This window comes from Zalophus californianus, chromosome 11 (genome assembly GCF_009762305.2).
Source record: "Zalophus californianus isolate mZalCal1 chromosome 11, mZalCal1.pri.v2, whole genome shotgun sequence".
In the NCBI taxonomy this organism is placed as follows: domain Eukaryota; kingdom Metazoa; phylum Chordata; class Mammalia; order Carnivora; family Otariidae; genus Zalophus; species Zalophus californianus.
The window spans coordinates 62051501-62071158 of NC_045605.1; the positions used below are offsets into that span (position 1 = coordinate 62051501).

Below are 19658 nucleotides of genomic sequence, written 5' to 3' on the forward strand. Positions count from 1 at the left end.
GCTGTGCCCGTTATTCCTACCCCTCCGGCAGAGGTTGTGACTTTGAGGCCCTGGGGCACAGGGGGTGTGGCCCTGCTCAGCCCTGGGCCTCCGGCCTGCCCTGGCATTGCCAGGTCTGGCCAGCAGAGGGCGCAGGGCTCCCATTCCCTCCCCTCCTTCTACCTCCTGCCCAGGCCTTGTAAAGCTAGAAGAACGAGAATCTTCGGGACAGGAAGAAATGGAATCTTAGGGGCAGAATCGTGGTCTCAACTGGCTTGTAAAAACTCTTGATTTTTTAGCAAAGACTAAAATGCAGCAGCGGTGATGCCAAAAGCCATTACAGAGGAAGCTGTGCCAAGTTAGAGCCAGAGGCAGCCCCGTTGGGCGCAGCACTACGGAACGGCCAGGAGTATTCAGGACTGCCCTCCCCTACAGCTTGAAAAATCCTTGTGCTTTTCATCCAACATGCATGGCCCTCTCTGTGTCTGGCCTTGCCTTTCCGGTTTCACTATCTTGGCTTGTCCTCAACCTTGCTGTTCACCAGCAGGTGCCACAGGGCCCCACAGGCTTGTAACTCCGGTGTGTTCATGGAAGCCCTCTCTCTGGGACTTCCTGAGTGAGGCTTCCTGTGGCTCTTTTAGCTTTCAAATGAGGCCCTGACCTGGGGGATCCAGGCCCCTCTTGGCCTACCCACGAGAGGCCATGTTTGAAGCCAAGGGTAGCTCTCAGTGAGAGCCAGCCCCTATGTGTGTGTGCTCAGCTCTCCCTAGCACAAGCCCCAGACTCTGGAAGGTGGCCCTGCCCCTGGTTGCTTTCCTCTGACCAACATCCCTGCCTGCTCTGGCGGCAGCATGTCTGTCTTCTCAGCCTGCTCCCTCTTTAATTATCCCAAGAGAAGAGCCTCCTACGTGGGCAGGGAGTGTGTGGGCAGGAGCTCAGCACAGAAACATAGCTGCACATCACAGAAATGCAGACAAGAGAAGGCCTTGAAAGATGTGGGGAGAAGGCAGCCTAATGAGCCACAGAGGGAGGGGCTGAGCCGGTGGGCGAGCGGGCACCCCAAGGACTACACCGTGACTGGTTCCTCTCCTAGCACTGGACCCAAGCTGTGCGTGTGTGTCAGAGCCAGAGGTGTGGAGGCAGAGTCGATCCCACACTCTCACACCACTGTGTGTGTGTGTGTGTGTGTGTGTGTGTGTGTGTGTGTGTGTGAATACTGGGTTTCCTGGGTAAAGCGCTGATATTTGCTAGAGCTGCAAGATCCCTAGAAGAAGCAGTCCCTTCTAAAGCAGTTTATCTGACTGTACATTAGGCACTAGATTCTCCCCTCTTTAGTTGTTTCCCCAGAACATTTACTGAAGTGTTGTTTAAACGTGCCCCTCTTATCTCAATTGTGATATAGAATATTGAAAGAAGGATCATGTGCCCACACTTGAGCCAGTGTGGCAGTAGCTAGGTGATTGAGACTTCCCCAAGGGAGAGGTAAATTATTTTAGCTATAAGAGTCAAGCTAGGTGGGCCAGCACTCCCCTTCAAAACACACACACACACACACACACACACAGAAACCAAAAAATGTGACAACCTTGGCAGGCCAAGGCTTGAATCAGTATAGCAACTTCCCTCAGAACTGAGCTTGGCCCTCTGTCAGGACATCCTGCATTTGCTTCCTTGACCTCTTAGGTTTCTGACTTGTTCTGGGACGAGGGTTAAGGTCTCTTTCTTCTGGTCACCCACATTGACTTTGCAGTTCCCTCCTTGCTTTGATCTAAAGTCCCCTGTTTCCTGATCCTGAGCAATCCCATTCTCCCTAAAGGCTGAGTTAATCCCTGGCAGAGATGGAGTTTCCTGATTTTGAGAAATGATCTTCCACCCTCTTAGCACTTCATTTTCATACCCTCCTCTGCCCAAAGTATTCCCCCTTCTCCACTCCACCTATTACTTGGAGTTTTTTTTCCTCTTATAAACCATCTTCTTGAAACAATCTATATCCACCACCTTCTGGCCCCTCACCTCCCCATTGCGCATCTGCATTTAGTTAGAGGGGACAGTATGAGCAAGGTACAAGGGCAATGAACAACATGGAATGCACCATGAAACTATAAGCAATTCAAGGTTCCTTGAGCATAAAGACAGCAAACAAGTAATGAGAATAGTGTGGAGAGTGGTTTGAGAACCTGAATGACAGGAGTCAGAGCCCTGGAATATAGGTAAAGCAAAAGGACAATTATAAAACATGTAACTGTAAGAATTACCATCATGAGAGATACAAGGTGTTACGGAAGTACATGGGAGAGGCACCTAACCCAGGAAAGCTTCTCAGAGGAGTTTCCCCCTCTGTAACCCCTTTCCCAACATCAGCTTCTTTGAACATTCTCCCAACTCCCATGTTAACTAAAACCAGCAGTCCTGTGAGGATAGTACACCCTCTGCAGAAAGGGGTGGCTCCTTTTCCTTTCACAGTTCAGTGCACAGATTTGGGGTCCTCTGTGCTCACCAGTGCTGCTTCTTCACTCTCAATACACCCCTGCTCCTTGACCCACCTTGATATGATCATTGCACTACTCTCTTCCCTTTCTCACTGCTGAAATCTCCACCTTCTGAAGCCTACTCACTTTAGACTTTGTTACCTACTTCATAGCTCTGTCTTCTCCATGTCCAGCTAGGATTTCATGGCCCATTATTTTGGCCTCGTCCCTTTGTTTTTCACTCCCACCCAACTGGCAAAATCTCAGCTTTGGATGAACCGAACAATCAACAGTATCCATGCTTGCATCCAACTATCTGAGCTCTGCTGGAGAAACTGATACTACTAGAAATTCATGGTCACCAACCCCTAAGTGGGTCCTCAACACTTCCCTAGTTATCTTACTACATTCCCCTAGCATCCACTTCCCCTTTCCCATTTTATACAGTTTTCTTAAACCATCCTGACTACTAAAAGTTCAGTGCTGTCCACTCATACACACGCACACACACACACCACTCACTGATAACCAGATCTCCAACTTCACAGAGAAAATAGAAAATATAAGATAACAGCTCCCATTAAATCTATGCACCTCTTATGTTAATTAAGATACAAAACAAGTTGCTATGACAAGAAGGAAAATTATGTAGGGCCTTCAGATTGCAGTTTCTTTTTCATACAAGAGAACCTGGGTAGTAAAACCGCTTGAGTATAGGAGACCCAGGCTCCTACTATCTTATCACTCTGCCATCCCCAGTGTGTTATCCTCATGGCATGACTGAAGGTGGCTTACCCTCACATTCACATTCAACCTGCAGGAAAGGGCAAGGAGGAAGAAACAGTCCACTCCTCTCCTATCTCACTTCTACCCACAGCCACGGTCCAGAACGTGGTCATAAAGCCACACTTAGCTGCCAAGGCGTCTAGGAAATAATAGTTGCTAGCTGGTCAGCCATGACTTATTTTCATCTATAATTATTCTCTTCTAACTTCCTCTTACAATTGAGTCTCTACTCCTACCAAAAGCTAGAACCTTCCACACGTGCTCTGGATTCCATACCTCCCTGCCTTCTCAGGAATCTTGCATTAGAAATTAATTAATTTCTCTCTCTCTCTTTGTCCCTCTCTCCTTTCTCTCCTTCTTTCCCTCTCTCCCTCTCCTCCCCTTCTCCTTTCTCTTTAGTTTTCCCTTTCCTTTTTTATGATGGCTTCCTCCCCTTGTCTTCCTCCCAGCTCTCTGTCTGCTCCTCTTGGTCTCTTTCCCAGGCTGGCCTTTCTCTATTCAGCCTTTAAATATGGTCTTTCCCAGACTTCTAACCTGGTTTCTCATTTCTTCTTATTTAACACACTCTCATTAATTCTATGGTTTGCATTACTTCCCATGCAACCTGTATATTCAGCTTCCTACTGGAATTCCTACTTAGATGTCTAATAAGCATCTGAAACTTACCATGTCCAAAGTGGAACAGATTCACTGGTGGGAGTTGCTGTCTGATGGTTACTATTTTCTCTATGAAGTGGGAGGCCGGGTTATTTATTGTGAGTGAAGGATGGTATGCGTGAGTGGTGGCGGGGGGGAGGAGGGGCGGGGTGGAGAAGACATGAGAGATTTTACAAGTCCAAAAACATTGGAAAAACTAGTGTGTAAAATGAGAGAAAGAAGGTGATCAGAGAAATTTAGTAAAACTTTTTCTCATTCTTGGAAGCATCATTGTACAAGCACCTGAGTTCTGACGTCCAAAATCCCTGGCTTTGAATTGTAACTTTTCCACCTAGTAGTTTTGTGCCTTTGGGCAAGTTACTTAAACTCACTCCCTCTGAGCCACAGTTTTTTCAGCTAAAATAGTGATCAATCATATTGGACTGAAAATGTATAGTTCTTGGTGAGGATTAAAAGTAATGTGCTTTGAACAGAGTAGGTGATCACCAAACAGCTCCTATCCAGTTACCAGAAAGTTAATTCCTTTTAATCTCATCCTTCTCCCTCATCCTCCACATGGAAGCATCCTCTAAATTCTGTCTACCTCCTGAATAGCTCCTGGATCCATCCTTGCCACTGCCTCCATGACTTTAACTCAAGCCGCTATCATCTGTCACCTGTGTTATGTCATGGACTCTCAACGGGTTCCCCCCCCACCCCCCGCCAAAGTTGCTCTCCACACCAGCTGCCGTGGTATTTACTCCAAATCTTTTTAAATCTTAACAAATTTCCAGCGTTTCCACTTCTTCCTTGCGTGGCTTGCAAGGGTCTGTATTTGCTACTTCCTGTGACTGAGAGGTGTGTTAGTTATCCATTGCTACTACAACAAATTACCATGAATTTGGAGGCTTAAAACAACATCCGCTTATTAGGTCGCAGGCATGTGGGCCAGAAGTCTGGTACAGTACGGCTGGGTCCTCTGCTCAGGGTGTCATCAGGCTGAGGTCAAGGTGTCAGCCAGATGAAATTCTTTTCTGGGTTCTCTAGAGGGAAAATACCACTTCCAAGCTCATTCTTGTCATTAGCAGAATCTAGTTCCTTGTGGTTTTAAGAGTAAAGTCTCTATTTTCTGGCTGGCTGTCAGCCAGGGACTGCTCTCAGCTAGAGGTCATTCTCAGGTACTTGCTCTGTGCCCTGCTCCTCCCTCAAGCCAGCCACAGCCCCTTGCATTGTGGCCCCAGCCGTCTTCAAGCCAGCCAACAGTGTGTCAAATCCTTCTCCTTCTTCAACTCTCTCTGACTTCCCCTTCTGTTGCCAACCGGAGTAAATTCTTGTGACTTGGTTAAGACGCATTGGATAATCTCTTTAACTGATTAGTAACATTAATTACATCTGCAAAATCTCTTTTGTCATATAACATAATCGTGAAAGTAGCATCTCATCATGTTTACAGGTTCTGCCCACACTCTAGGGAAGGAGACTGTACAAGAGCAAGAATCCTGGGGTGCCATTTCATAATTCCGCCTACCACAGGAAGGGAGGCCAGGAGAAACGTCCCTGAGAAATGCTGATACCTTGAGCCGAGAGGAGAAGGAGGGGCAGGAGTTAATTAGATAAGGAAGGAAGATTTCCAGAGACCATATGCAAAAGCCATGTAATTGGCTGAATATATCAAAAAAAAAAGGGGGGGGGGACTAAAGAAAGGCCAGTGTGTCTACAGGGAAGAGAACAGGAAGCACAGGGACTTGAAGTAAAGTGGTTAGAGAGGTCAATAGGAGCCAGACCACACAGGCTTCAAAGACTCTGTGAAAAGGTTTTCTCTATCCCCAAAGAAAAGGTCAGAAGAGTGGCACAATCAGATTTGTGTTCTGCACATATCACTCTGGCTTTAAGGTGGAGGAGGGATGTAAGGAGGCATCAGTAAAAGGTGGCGGACCACTGAAGAAGCTAGGAGAGCAATGCAAGAAACAGCGGGATGATGTTGGTGCAGATGTAAGCAGACCGAGTCAAGGAACACTCAGTGGCTAAAATCAACAGGACTTCATGATTGATTGACTATGGGAGGGAGGCAGTTATGTTCCCCAGGAAGCAGAGTCTAAGACAGAGATTACTGAGGAGGATGTTTACTAAGGAGTGCTCTTGGAGTCAACACTCGTGCGAGAGCAAGGATGAAAGAAGGACAGGGTGAAGGGAGAAGCAGAGCAGTGATTCCATCCCCACAAAGGCCTCGGTCAACCCCATGAACAGCCGTGCACGTCTTTCACCATTGTCCTCTGTTGGGGTGAGAAGGCTGAACCTTTGTACCTCTGTGCTGAGCAGTCATTGGATTCAGGATGCCTCAGGAAGGGAACATGACCTCGCCTGAGCGGGCTTTCCTCGGCTCAGCCAACTCCCCAAGGGGCTGGCAGTTGAGGACTGACTTCCCAAAGCTTCTCGGCAGCTGAAGAATAAATCCCTCGTATTTGGAGAGGAGGCTGGGCTTTTTGTCACAGGCTCTATTACAGGTGAAGGAGCACAAGGGAGTAAGGCAGCCAGGCTGATTCCTAAATCTGTGACTTGTGCATCTTCTCAGATGCACGTCCAACCATATGCTGTAATCGTTGGCTTACCTGTCACTGTCCCCCAGGAGAGTGGGAGCTACTCGGGCACGGAATGTATCAGACAACCAGCACACAGCCCTATAGCTGGCACATACTTTGCTGAATAAGTGAATGCCCGTCTACTCCTATTTCCACTCCTCTCTCTCTCCTACATTTCCTTTGCTCCCCGCCCCCACACCCCACCGTCACCCAATGTGGGAAAAGTCCAGCAGGTTATCTGAGGTGCCACCTGTGCTGGAGCTGAACAAACAGCAAATCAGGCTCTTCTGGTCCAGGGCACTCTGATGGGGAAGGCAGGCAGTGCCAGGAGGAGGGGAGTCGGGGAGACAGGTGACAACATCCCCACCCACCTCAGGCCTAAATCCTCCTTCAGTGCCCCAGCACCTATAAACTCAGGGCCCTCGGGAGCAGGTCCTCTCCAAAAGACAAATTGGATAGGGCTCTCCGTATTCCCCATAAACTCAGTCCTCATTCACAGTCTGATCTGCTCTTTGCCTGATGCCCCCACCTCCAACAGATACTGCTGGGGGCGGGAGAGTGGAATTTCAAGGTCATATTGGAGTTTCCTTGGAATGGAGAAGAATGGATAGCCAGCAGGGCTGAAATATTAGTGAAGGCAAGTCGTGCCCGAGGAACTGAACCCACCACCTCAGTCTTGTGCATGCCCCCTTAGCTTTTCTCCCGCTGCACCCCAGTGATCTGGTCCCCTTCCGGTCCCCTCTCATGGGAACCTGACACCCCACACAGGCTGCTCCACCTCCAGGGAGAGCAAACAGGGAGCGTCAATGTGTCGCTGAGGGTGGGCGCTGCCTGGAGACCACGAGAGCCAGCCGCCTCCTTCCTTCTTGTGCCAGTGCTGGGCCGGGATTGGCACCAAACCCCACCATCAGCCCACCCCTCCCCCGTTTATTCTAAGCTGTTCTGCTACCCAAGCTGCCCTCACACCCAAGTCAGACTCTTCCTCCGCACAAGCCCTCTTGCGCGCCAAGATTCCTCGAGGACAAATGCTGTCCGCCGCCACCAACCCCCTCGCCGTCCTTGCCCGCTGCGGAGGGTTCTTTGGGAGCTTTGGGTGGAAGCCTGGGTGTTGGGCCCCGAGGTGGGAAGTGGAGGGTGTGGGGGCAGATGCAGGGGCTACCCCAATCCCTTGGCGAGGAGATACAGGGGACTGTATAGCGATAGTGTCGCCGTCACTGGAGCCACTGCGGCATAGTACAGTAACCCGCGGCTGATGCCACTGTGTTAAATGCCACCCCCACGTCCCCTGACCCACCAGGGGAAATGCTAGATCCCACGGCAGCCGCGCCCCACGCAACCTCTCTGACCCTCCTCCCCCCCACCCCGCAACCTCCCCTCCCCGCCACCCCTCCATCCACCCGTAACCCCCACCGCTACCCTCGCCAACACACGCACACACGCGCGTGCACACACACACACACTCCCAAGAATTCCGCGGAACCGGGACGGTGGTGAAGGGGAGTGGGCGGGAAGGAAATCTCTAGGAGAAGACCAGAGAGAGTAGGGAGGGGGCGAGCCTGAAGGACAGTCCGGGTGGGTGAGGGGAGCGTGGAAGTCCTGAGCGTGGGAGGGGGGCGGAGAGTCACCTGGCGGGACCGAGGCGGACGAGCCTGGGAGGGAGGCGAGCCTAGGCGGGGCAAACAGAGGAGGAGCGGCGGGGCAGGGGCCAAGGTTGGGGGCGGGGACCAGGCGGGGCGGGAGCCTCCGCCCGAACCGCCGCGCGAGCAGGTGGAGCCGCCGCGGGAGTCCGCCCGGCCGAGCCGAGGGAGGCGGTGGCTGGGCTGGGGCAATGGAGCTGCTAAAGCTGAACCGGAGCGCGCAGGGGTCCGGACCCGGGCCGGGGGCTTCCCTGTGCCGCCCGGGTGGGGCCCTTCTCAACAGCAGCGGTGCGGGCAACCTCAGCTGCGAGCCCCCTCGCATCCGCGGAGCCGGGACACGAGGTGGGTGCCCCCCTAAACCTCCTCCACCAGCTCCTCCTCGCTGCACCCCACACTGATAGAGGCCCCCCCCGCCTCCTCAAACGCCTACACCATCCCCTCACGGTACTCCCTCTCAGTCCCCAAACAGCTCTCCCCCCACCCCCGACACTTCTGCCCTCCCCCACCCCCCAGGGCTCGTAAAAACTCCATCACAGCTTCACACCACCTGATCACAGCCCCTTCACACCCCGGTCTCCGGGCCGCACCCAGAGCTACTGGTCACCCCCACACACAGCCCTCTCCCCAACACAGAGCCCCCTTCTAGACACAGATGGTCAGAAAGCAAGGACCTCCTCTTGCCTAGCCTCCAGGTCTCTCTTCCTTTTAGATCCAGTTCACAGAGCCACAATGGGGAAGGAAAGAGAAAAGCAGGCAAGCCTGGGAAAAAGAAGAGGGCTGGTTGAGGGAGGGAGCACTATGGAAGGCTTAAATGGGAAGTTAGAGTTATAATCTCTTGGGTCCCCCACGCGAACCCTGAGCCTTCCCAAAAGAGAACCTCACACCTGAGTTAGGCTGGACATTGGGGGCTGCTCCCTAGAGCTGCCTGTCTCCATTTCACTCCTCAAATCTTCCTGCCTCCCAAGGTCGGAATTCTAATCAAGGCACTGTCCCCTCTTTCTGTCTCCAAGTCCCTTCCAAGCCCCTTCTCCAACCTGCCTCTCCTCAGGTTTCTTCCTCTTAGAGCCTGGCTTCGCCCTTTGTCTCCTATCCCTTGTACCATCCCCCCCACCCCCACTGCTTCCACTTACTCAGTCCCCAAAATGACTTTCACTCCTCCCACGGGCCAACAGCCGCATTTTCTTGATAACCCAGCTCACAATATATGTTTTCCCTTCCTGCACCCTTTCTTTCCTTAAATGTCTCCTGGACACTACTGTTGTAGCTGGGCTAAGTGCTGGGGACACAGGAATGAAACAGACCCAGTCCAGACCCTCATTGGTCCATAGTCAAGTGCAAAGGGGAGACAAACCAGTGGGAAAATAACAGTCAGCATGAGAAGTCCCAGGAGAGGGTCTGAATTGTGGGCACCCAAAGGAGATGGAACCCAAGAACTTCCTAGACGAGGGAACCCGGGAGCTGGATCTTGAAGTTGGGAGTTCAGTAGGCAGAAAAGGAAGGAGGGGCATTCCAAGAGAGGGAGCAGTGCTGAGCATAAGGAAATTATTCCACGTTCAAGAAGGGAAAATGGGAATACATTTTAACTTGAGTATTTACCCCACAAAATAATGAATGTTCTCTCAGACCAGTTGTTACACACTCTCACTTAGATTCTTTCATTCGAGAAATATTTATTGAACCAGAGATAGTGCTAGGCACCAAAACGAACAGTTCCTATTTCATGGAGCTCACAGTTTAATGGGAAAGACAGACAAGTAAGCAGGGAATTGCAGCACAAAGTGGGATTGTGCCTTAGGAAGGTTGTGGGAACACAGAAAAGGAGCCTTAGCCTAGGGAATCGAAGTTGGCCTCCCGAGGAGTAACTGAATAAATATCAAAAAGATGAGGGAGAGCCAGACAAGTGAAGGGGCAGGAATGGCAAAAAGCATTCTAAGTAGAGAAACAGTATGATTAAGCACCCAAAGTTTAAATCTGGGATACTTTCCTTCAGTGTGTCAGTTTCTGAGAGCCTGAAACACACACCATAAGAGAGGAAAAAGGAACACTCAGGATGAAGACCAGCCTAGAGGGTTTATGAAGAGCTTCATATACCTGGCTAAGGGGGTGGATTATTTTTTAAGATTTTATTTATTTATTCGAGAGAGCGAGCATAAGCTGGGTGTAAGGGCAGAGGTAGAGGGTGAAGCAGACTCCCCGGTGAGCAGGGAGCCCGACGACTCAGGGGCTCGATCCCAGGACTCCGAAAGGATGGTGTGAGCCAAAGGCAGACGCTTAACCCACTGAGCCACCCAGGTGACCCCAGGAGAGTGCATTTTTATCCTGAGGTCAATGGCAACTACTGAAAGGCTCTGTAGTACAGCCAGGATTGGTTCTATAGTGTAGAGAATGGATTGGAGTACAAGACATGAAAGGTGGGGGGTGGGGGACACTTTAGGAGGCTATTATATTACTCTGGTGAAAGATGAAGTGGGCTTAGACTAAAGTATTCGCAGTGGGGATGGAGAGAAGTGGGTGGATTTGAGAGGCACTTCTGGAAGTGGAAACAACAGAACTTGGTGATTCATTAGAAATGGAGAGGGAGGAAGAGGTCAAGGGATGACATCTAGGTCTCTGGCTTGGAAAATTGGATGGATGTTGGTGCTATATCATGAGAAGGAGAACAAAGGAACAGAAACAGGTTTGAAGGAGAAGATTATAGATTCAATTGGGAGCGCACTGAGTTTAAATGCTGGTGAGATACCCCGGTGGGGTTGGCCAGTGAGCTGTCAAATCTGGTGGTCAGGAACTCGGGGGAGAGGTACCAGCTGGAAATACAGACCTAAAAGGTCTTTGCCTACAGGAGGTAATGGAAACCATGGGAATAGATAAAACCATGCAAAGCCTGTGTAGGATGAAAAGAAAAGAGGTCCTGGGGCAAGATCCTGAAGAAGATTGATATTTAAAAGCCAGTGAAGGAAGGAGAGTCCATGACAAAACCATCAGAGCGACAAGAAGACAAGGAAATGATTTCAAGCAGGGTGGGATAAGTGATGTCAAATGCTGCCGATGTAAGTCGAATAAGGACAGAACAGATCCTTCAGATCCAGTAACGAGGAACTCCTGACAAGGAGGAGTTATGGGTGTTAAGGTCTGACTACAGTGGGTTGAGTTTGGGACAGTGGGGAAGGAGGTTCTGAGAAGTGAACCAGGGTGTGTAGACAAAACTTTCCAGAAGTTTGGTTGGGAAAGAGAGGCAAAGAAAAAACAGGATAGTGCTAGCAGTAGTGTGGGGTGTGTGCGGTGGGGAAGTTGTCTTGAGGGGCGATGTGTGTGCAGTAGAGGCAAGAGTCTTTTTTAAATGTTGATGCAGAATGGGCCAAGAAAGAGGAAGATTGAAGGTACAGCAGAGAGCAGGGATAGTCAACAGAGCAGGGGACCCTGAGAAAGCAGAACATGAAGTGATTGAGAGCACAGGTGCTAGAACTGGCCTTTCTCATCTGGATGTTGTTATCCACACAGAGTTAGCTGGCTGTTACCCAGGCAGTCAGAAGTTACCCACGAAGACCGTTAGCCACTCACTCAGATATTACCCCCAAAGATGCATGTTAGCCAGGCTCACTCCAGTGTTACCAGTAGAAATGTGGATTTTACCCACATTAGTCTTTTTTTTTTTTAAGATTTATTTATTTGAGAGAGAGAGAGTGAGAGAGCACACACACACAGGGAGGGCGAGGGGGAGAGAGAAGCAGACTCCCCGCTGAGCAAGGAGCCCAATGCGGGGCTCGATCCCAGGACCCTGGGATCATGACCTGAGCCATGACGTTCAACCGACTAAGCCACCCAGGCGCCCCACCTACATTAGTCTTATATGTTATCCACACAGACCTGAGTGCCAATGCTCACACGGCTGCTACCCACAGAAAAATAGATGTCACCCACGGTTACTTTAACATTGCTCACAGTCATTTAGATGTCACTCATCCACCAAACACACTTGCTTTTGTTTTATTATCCACACATAGATATTGCCCGTGGTCACTTAAGCAACCTTTTCCAGATATTACTCATAAAATCACAGATGTTACTCTCACACATTCGGATATTACCCACAAAGACTCAAATGTTACCTGTGTTCGCTCAGGCACTCAGTTATTGTACTCAGTCAGATTCATATCTCACTTAACATCTTAACATGTTAACATCTCACGTCCATACCCACTTAAATATTGCCCACAGAAACTTGGATACTTCTTCTGCTTACTCAGCTACTGCCATCATCATTTGGATACTCCCCCATTCACATTCAGACCTCTGGATGTAATCCATGTTTTCTGAAGATGTTATCTACAAAACAAGATGTTATCCACAGACATATCTACAGATATCACTCTTGTTCACTCAAATGTTACAACTGTTCTTGCTCTTGCTCACTTCAGCAGCACCTATAATAAAATTGGAACAAATGTTACAACACTTGATCAGATACTATCTAAACCTACATGTATCCCACACTCCATCAGGCATTACCTACAGACACGTAACTGTTACCTTTGCCCGACCTTGTCCACAAAGATATGTATTACTCTCACCCACCCAGATATTATCTATCACAAAAACTAAAGTGTTACCCAATTTTCACTCTGATATTACCAACAAATCCTTCCATATTATTTTTGCTCCCTCAGTTAGTATCCATTGACATTCGGATATCCCCATTTGCCCCGCTATTACCCCTAAATCAGTTGCATGCTATCCATGCTCACCACAGACACGTGGGTATTACCTTGATGTCGTTGTTCATGGGCGACCAAATCCAACATACCAGTGGAAGGCAGGATTTGAGGCATCAGCAGCTTCAGTGTTATTTCTTATAAAGTCCTGATTTTTGTTTTATGGCACATTATCTGGATTTTTGTGCTCATACGTTCTCTGCCATCATCTGGACAGAACAAATGCAGATCCTCTAGACCCCAGAAGCAGAAATGAACTGTCACGGTCTTCTGAGTTCTCTGGCTCAGCAGAATGATGCCCACAGGTAATCAAGGCACTAATACCTATAAGGTGCCTCTCCCATTCTCCCACCCCTACTGTAAGTTCCTAGTTGTTGAAGCCACTGTGATCACTCCTATTCCACCACACAAATGCACATGGATGCATACATATAGGCAGAAACGCACACACAAGTCTTCATTCCAATTGCTTTTTTGTGACTTTTGAGAAAACCAATATTTATTTATTTATTTATTTATTTATTTATTTATTTATTTATTTATATACTGAAGTAGGTTCCATGTCTAGCATGGAGCCCAACATAGGGTTTGAAATTACCACCCTGAGATCAAGACCTGAGCTGAAATCAAAAGTTGGAGGCTTAACAGACTGAGCCACCCACGTACCCTACTAATAGACTTTTATAGTAGTTTCAGGTTTACAGAAAAATTGAATGGAAAGCACAAGAAGTTCTCTCTCACACACACACACACATGCACACACAATTTCCCCTATTTTTAATATCTTACATTAAGGCAATATCTTACATTAAGGCACAATTTCCCCTATTTTTAATATCTTACATTAAGGTAACATTCATTACAACTGATAACCCAATACTGATATATTATTAACTAAATTCCATAGTTTACATTAGGGTTCACTCTCTTTGTTATATTTTCTATGGGTTTTAACAAATGTGAAAGGTGTAATAACATTTATCCACCATAGTACCATACGAATAGTTTCACTGCCCTAAAAACCCTGTGCTCTAGCTTTTTATCCCTCCCTCCCTCTCCCCAGATTCCTAGCTCTAAGATTTCTTTTTCACATCTCCTAACTGTTCAACAGCAAAGACTTGGAGGGATAGTGGTGGCGGGAAATAAGGTAAATAGCTGGGAATGCCCAGCAAAACAGCAAAGTGGCAATTTTACTGGGACTCTATTTTCTGGAGACCCATGCAAATTGGGAACTTCATAACGGTGTCTCATCTTTCTGCACCACCAAGTTCAAAGACACACATGGGACACATCAACTGGATGAACAAATGAGAAAGGTGCTTTCTATACTTTAGAGTGCTGTACCAACTTGAGGTGTGGTTATTGATTCAAGAACTAGTTGAAGGGGCACCTGGGTGGCTCATTTGTTTAAGCGGCCGGCTACTGATTTCAGCTCAGGTCATGATCTCAGGGTTCTGGGACAGAGCCCAGCTTTGGCTTGGGCTCCCTGCTCAGCAGAGAGTCTCTTTAAGGATACTCTCTCCCTCTCCTTCTGCCCCTCCCCCCTCTCTAAAATAAATAAATAAATCCTAAAAAAAAAAAAAAAATACTAGTTGAAAAGAGACATCCAGAGAAGGATCTGAGACAGATGATAGAACTAGAGAGATTAAGGAAAGGGGCAGGGGTGGGGAGTGGGAAGAGCAGTGGACTGGAAGGAGACACAAAAAGTACAGGATAGACTACCAGCTCTTTTTCTGGGTCCAAGGACCTCTCTGACAGAGCTCTCCCTCATAAATGTTCTTTACTCACCCACACAGACACACACACACCCCTCAGATTTGCTACACATAAACCTTCCTTGGAGAGCGTTACGTGCGTCTCTAGAGAAACAGAGGCAGAGAGAAGAGGGCGTGCTGGAGCTTTAGAGGCATGGAGGTGAAGCATGAATGGGGAAGGACAAAGCAGGTACATTTGTGTGGAAAGTGACAGAGATTCACTCAAAATCCATTAGCCAGCATGTGTGCACACCTCCTATGTGCAGGACATTATGCTAAGTGCCAGGGATATGCTGAAGAACAAGATGGCCATTGCCCCCGTCCTCAAGAAGCTCAGAGTCCAGTGGAGGAGATAGAGAGTTAAACATAAAACAGCGAGGATTGCCACACTGGAGTAGAGAGAGGCGGAAAGAGGCACTGAGATTGAGATTTGATTGGGAGAAGGAGGCAGCATGATGAATGACAGAGCGGTGAGGAAGTAGTAGGAGGCAAAGCATTTTAGAGATTTGGAGACCCAGCTGCCATTCTGATTCAGCACCTTACTTAGTTGTGTGATCTGAGCAAGTAATGTTACTGCTGGGTTCTGTTTAGGGATCTCTTGTAAACAGCATGCACTCATGCCTACAACCATTTTTTAATAAGTTGGTTATTGTTATGAAAACAGTTTAATTCAGGGGCTAACGCAAGAGTCAATGTATGGGGCTGCAGAAGGGGGACTGCCCCTCTGCGCCCTTCCTTCCGCACAACCTGGAAGGCTCTGTCCCTGCCCCCTCTCCCTTCAAGCTCTAGTCTCCCTCATGCTGAGGCCATGGGTTTGAGTGACTGAGTCCAGTTAAATTCAATTCAATTTTGTTTGGGTCGGCTTGGCTGTGATATAGAGGCCCAAAGATGAATCCATCCCCCAAAAGACAATGACACAAATGAATAGAGTCAGCCCTCTGTCTAGCCCAGCAACACTAGTGTTCCTCCTGTGAGCTTCCACAACACTTTGTATATTCTTCAACTTCACTCCTTATCATGCTGTGTGGCACTTATCTGTCATATATCCAAGTTTCCCTCTAGACCATGGGCTCTCACATGGCAGGGAATTTGTCATGTTCATCTCTTTGTCCCCAGCACCTAGCATAAAGGGAGTGCTCTGTAAATGTTTGTTGAGTGAGAATGAATGTTTGGAGATAATTAAAATACAAGGCAGAAAAGAAAAAGCATTCTAATAGGTATTTACGAAACATGCATGGGTCAGAGAGGGGGAGATTAACTCCAAATGAGGCATCTAAAAAGGCCTTACAGAAGAGGGGGCAGTTAATCTGGGTCTTGAAGGGCAGTGGTGAATAGGAATTTACCAGAGACAGAAAATGAGTTTGTGATGGAGGGAGGGTATTGTGAAAGAAGATTCCAGGCTGAGAAATCAATGTTAGCAAGGGAGGAAGTCATGAGCATGCATGATGCCTTCAAGAAACTGAGTCATCCAGTGGCTTAAGTGGGTGCTTTGCAAGAGGAGGCGAGAGGAGGAAGAAGACAGTTCTCAGAGGACCTGGAAGACATGCCAGAGGGTTGCAGACAGCACAGAGCAGGTGAAGGAGTTTTGTGTTTTTTTGTGTTTGTTTGTTTGTTTTGTTTTTAGACAATAAGGACATGACCTGACCTGTGTTTCAAAAGGTAGTGGGTGGTCAACTGTGCCAAATACTACAGGGAGATCAAGTAGAATAGGCTGAGAAGAGACCTTTGGATTTGGCAGTTAAAGCTTCGTGATCTCGGGAAGAAGTGTCCAAATGGTGTTGGAGGAGACAGATGGGGCACTGGACTGTAATGGACTGAGGGGTGAATGAGGAGATGCAAATAATCCTTTCAAGAAGTTTAGCTTAAAGAGAAGGGACCATTTGGAGCAAAGCTTGAGAAGAGACAGACTTTCTCAAGGAGAGGAGGAGTCAGGTCAATCTCACTAAGCCTCAAGGGGTTAGAAGCCTGAAGGATTCAAGTTCACCACGCACTGCCTGGGAGGAGGTGTTCCTGGGATGCAGAGGGACCGGGCCGGGTGGCCGAGGTAGGAAATAAGCGGCCTTGGAGGGTCTGGCTGAGTGGGAGCCAGACTCCCTGCTGCCACCTCTCCCTTTTCCTACCCCCCAGAACTGGAGCTGGCCATTAGGGTCACCCTTTACGCAGTGATCTTTCTGATGAGCGTTGGAGGAAATGTGCTCATCATCGTGGTCCTGGGACTGAGCCGCCGCCTGAGGACTGTCACCAACGCCTTCCTGCTCTCACTGGCAGTCAGCGACCTCCTGCTGGCTGTGGCTTGCATGCCTTTCACCCTGCTGCCCAATCTCATGGGCACGTTCATCTTTGGCACAGTCGTCTGTAAGGCGGTTTCCTACCTCATGGGTAGGTGAGACAACCCCCGCCCCCCGCCCTCCTTTCCTAAAGTCCTTGCCATACACGGGGGTCTTTCCCTCTGGGGCCTGAGAAAATCACGCTGGTTGAGTGTGTAATACAAGTTTCCTAAGTGACCCCTTCCTCTTCCCTTGTTTAGGGGTGTCTGTGAGTGTGTCCACACTAAGCCTCGTGGCCATCGCCCTGGAGCGATACAGTGCCATCTGCCGACCGCTGCAGGCACGCGTGTGGCAGACGCGTTCCCACGCGGCTCGTGTGATTATAGCCACGTGGATGCTCTCTGGACTGCTCATGGTGCCCTACCCGGTGTACACCGCCGTACAGCCAGCAGGAAGGGCCCGTGTGCTGCAGTGCGTGCATCGCTGGCCCAATGCGCGCGTCCGCCAAACCTGGTGAGGGGGCCCATTACCTATTCCTGGGAATGCCCTTCTCCGTCTCCATCAGCTGCTTCCTACCAGTACCCAAAATCCTCCTGTGGCTGCTTTGATCCTCCGATTACCTTTCCGCACCCAGCACCCTGGGATTCCCATTTGGGGCCGCTCCCCAGTTCTCTAGCCCTTCCCAGCAGCTCCCCCAAATCCTACTTCTACCTCAGGGACCTGGTCACCAGCCCTAGGAACAACCCCTGGCTCTTCTCCGTCTGGGAGTCTAGGCGGACGGATACCCGTGTGATTGATCGCTCTGTCTGCAGGTCGGTCCTGCTGCTCCTGCTCTTGTTCTTCGTCCCGGGTGTGGTCATGGCTGTGGCCTACGGGCTCATCTCCCGCGAGCTCTGCTTAGGACTTCGCTTTGACGAAGACCGTGACAAGGAGAGCCAGAGCCGAGGCCCAAGCCAAGGAGGGCTGCGGAGTGGAGCGGCACCTGGTGCGTGAAATCCAGCCTCGCACCCCGCCCCCGGCCTTGGGAAGCGGCAGGGCCTGGAGTGGGTGGAGCAGAAAGGAGCGTGAGCTGGCAAGGAGGCAGGAAACAGGGTCTGGTGGGGTGGGGCCGGAAGTCGAGAGGGCTCAGCCCGCTGCTCTGACACCCCACTCTCTGTGCCCAGGTCCTGCCCACCCAAATGGGCGTTGCCTGCCCGAGAATGGGCTGTCTGGCGAGGATGGTGATGGCTGTTACGTGCAGCTTCCGCGCTCCCGGCAGACCCTGGAGCTGTCCGCGCTGACTGCGCCCACTCCTGGGCCAGGATGTGGCCCCCGGCCCTACCAGGCCAAGCTGTTGGCTAAGAAGCGCGTGGTGCGGATGTTGCTCGTGATCGTTGTGCTTTTTTTCCTGTGTTGGTTGCCACTGTATAGTGCCAACACGTGGCGTGCCTTCGACAGCTCTGGTGCACACCGCGCACTTTCAGGAGCGCCGATCTCTTTCATCCACTTGCTGAGCTACGCCTCAGCCTGTGTCAACCCCCTGGTCTACTGCTTCATGCACCGTCGCTTTCGCCAGGCCTGCCTTGAGACGTGTGCCCGCTGCTGCCCCAGGCCTCCACGAGCTCGCCCCAGGCCTCTTCCCGATGAGGACCCTCCCACCCCTTCCATTGCTTCCCTCTCCAGACTGAGCTACACCACCATCAGCACACTGGGGCCTGGCTGAGGGGTAGAGGGGGAGTGGAGGCTGAGGCAGGACACACCCATTCCTACAAGCAGGGACCCATCCAGACACACGAGAGACACACACCCACTGACATAGGAGACCGACACCCAAAAGCATGGACTAATCCCAATGCACCGGTGCGCCCACACCCCCGCCCCCAAACACACAAGTGGCTTACCTGACACAAAAGAAACAAACCAGACTGCCACATAGGAAATTAGGCACACTCTTGATATGGGACTGAGCCTGGCACACAGAAACATGGCACTGACCTTAGACATACACACAGCAGCCCTAGCAATGGACTCTCCGTACATAGGGGAAACTCAGAGAGGCTGGCCTGCCTCTCTCTCATACACACATGGTGATGGCACTGCTTCTCTAGGGCTCCGGAGCCTGGCAAGGTACTGACTCCTGAGATGCTCCAGGCTGCCCCCAGTTTGACCTCACAGTGCTCTTCCCCATTTCAGCACTGAAAATACCAACCAGCATAATCTCACACTGCCCTGACCAACAGGCCATTTTGCACTGAAAAGGCCCTTCATTCCTTTCCAGTTCAATACTATGCCCCTGCCCCTCATCCCTCACCCAAACTCTTCAAGAAATAAAAATGACTTGGCTTCCTCCTGAACTTCCTTTCTGGACTTTTTCCGGGGGGCAGGTGAGGGGCACAGGATTTTTTTTTTTAAGATTTTATTTATTTATTTGACAGAGAGAGACACAGCAAGAGAGGGAACAGAAGCAGGGGAAGTGGGAGAGGGAGAAGCAGGCCTCCTGCTGAGCAGGGAGCCCGATGTGGGGCTTGAACCCAGGACCCTGCGATCATGACCTGAGCCAAAGGCAGACGCTTAATGACTGAGCCACCCAGGCGCCCCTAGGGGCACAGGATTTTGTAGAATCCTCCCTATGGGGTCCCTCTTCCTGCTGCTCACTCCTGTGCGTGACCCCCTGCCAAAAGGCCCATGGTCTGAGCCTCGAAGGGGATGTGGGTATTCTCTCTGGGTTGTCATCCTGGACTCACCTAAACACCAGGGTCATACAGGTAGCTGGGGATGGGGGTGGGCTCTCCATGATACATCACGATTCCTCAGCATAGTCTCCTGAAGCCATGCCACTGCTAAGGTACTATATTAATAGATAC

The 19658-nt window shown here is 50.0% G+C and overlaps 1 protein-coding gene across 3 annotated transcripts; it reads left to right on the top strand.

Annotated features, from left to right (window-relative positions):
* Positions 1-8273: 8273 nt before the first annotated feature.
* Positions 8274-19140, top strand: CCKBR (cholecystokinin B receptor). 3 transcript variants are annotated; one of them, XM_027580018.1, is made up of 5 exons: positions 8274-8427; positions 16676-16927; positions 17076-17328; positions 17628-17800; positions 17979-18586. In XM_027580018.1, the coding sequence occupies exons 1-5, from the start codon at positions 8277-8279 to the stop codon at positions 18515-18517; spliced, it is 1368 nt and encodes a 455-aa protein (XP_027435819.1). In that variant the 5' UTR covers positions 8274-8276; the 3' UTR covers positions 18518-18586. The 3 variants fall into 3 exon arrangements, with proteins under 3 accessions (XP_027435819.1, XP_027435822.1, XP_027435820.1); XM_027580019.1 differs by lacking the exon at positions 8274-8427 and adding an exon at positions 15677-16122 and having other exon boundaries at positions 17979-19140; XM_027580021.1 differs by lacking the exon at positions 16676-16927 and having other exon boundaries at positions 8277-8427; positions 17979-18517.
* Positions 19141-19658: the final 518 nt, after the last annotated feature.

Bases quoted from the DNA above. Each gene is read 5' to 3' on its own strand.
- CCKBR (XM_027580018.1), top strand. From the start codon at position 8,277: ATGGAGCTGCTAAAGCTGAACCGGAGCGCGCAGGGGTCCGGACCCGGG. The intron at 8,428-16,675 runs GTGGGTGCCCCC...CCTACCCCCCAG, and splicing joins CCGCGGAGCCGGGACACGAG to AACTGGAGCTGGCCATTAGG. The intron at 17,329-17,627 runs GTGAGGGGGCCC...CTCTGTCTGCAG, and splicing joins GCGCGCGTCCGCCAAACCTG to GTCGGTCCTGCTGCTCCTGC.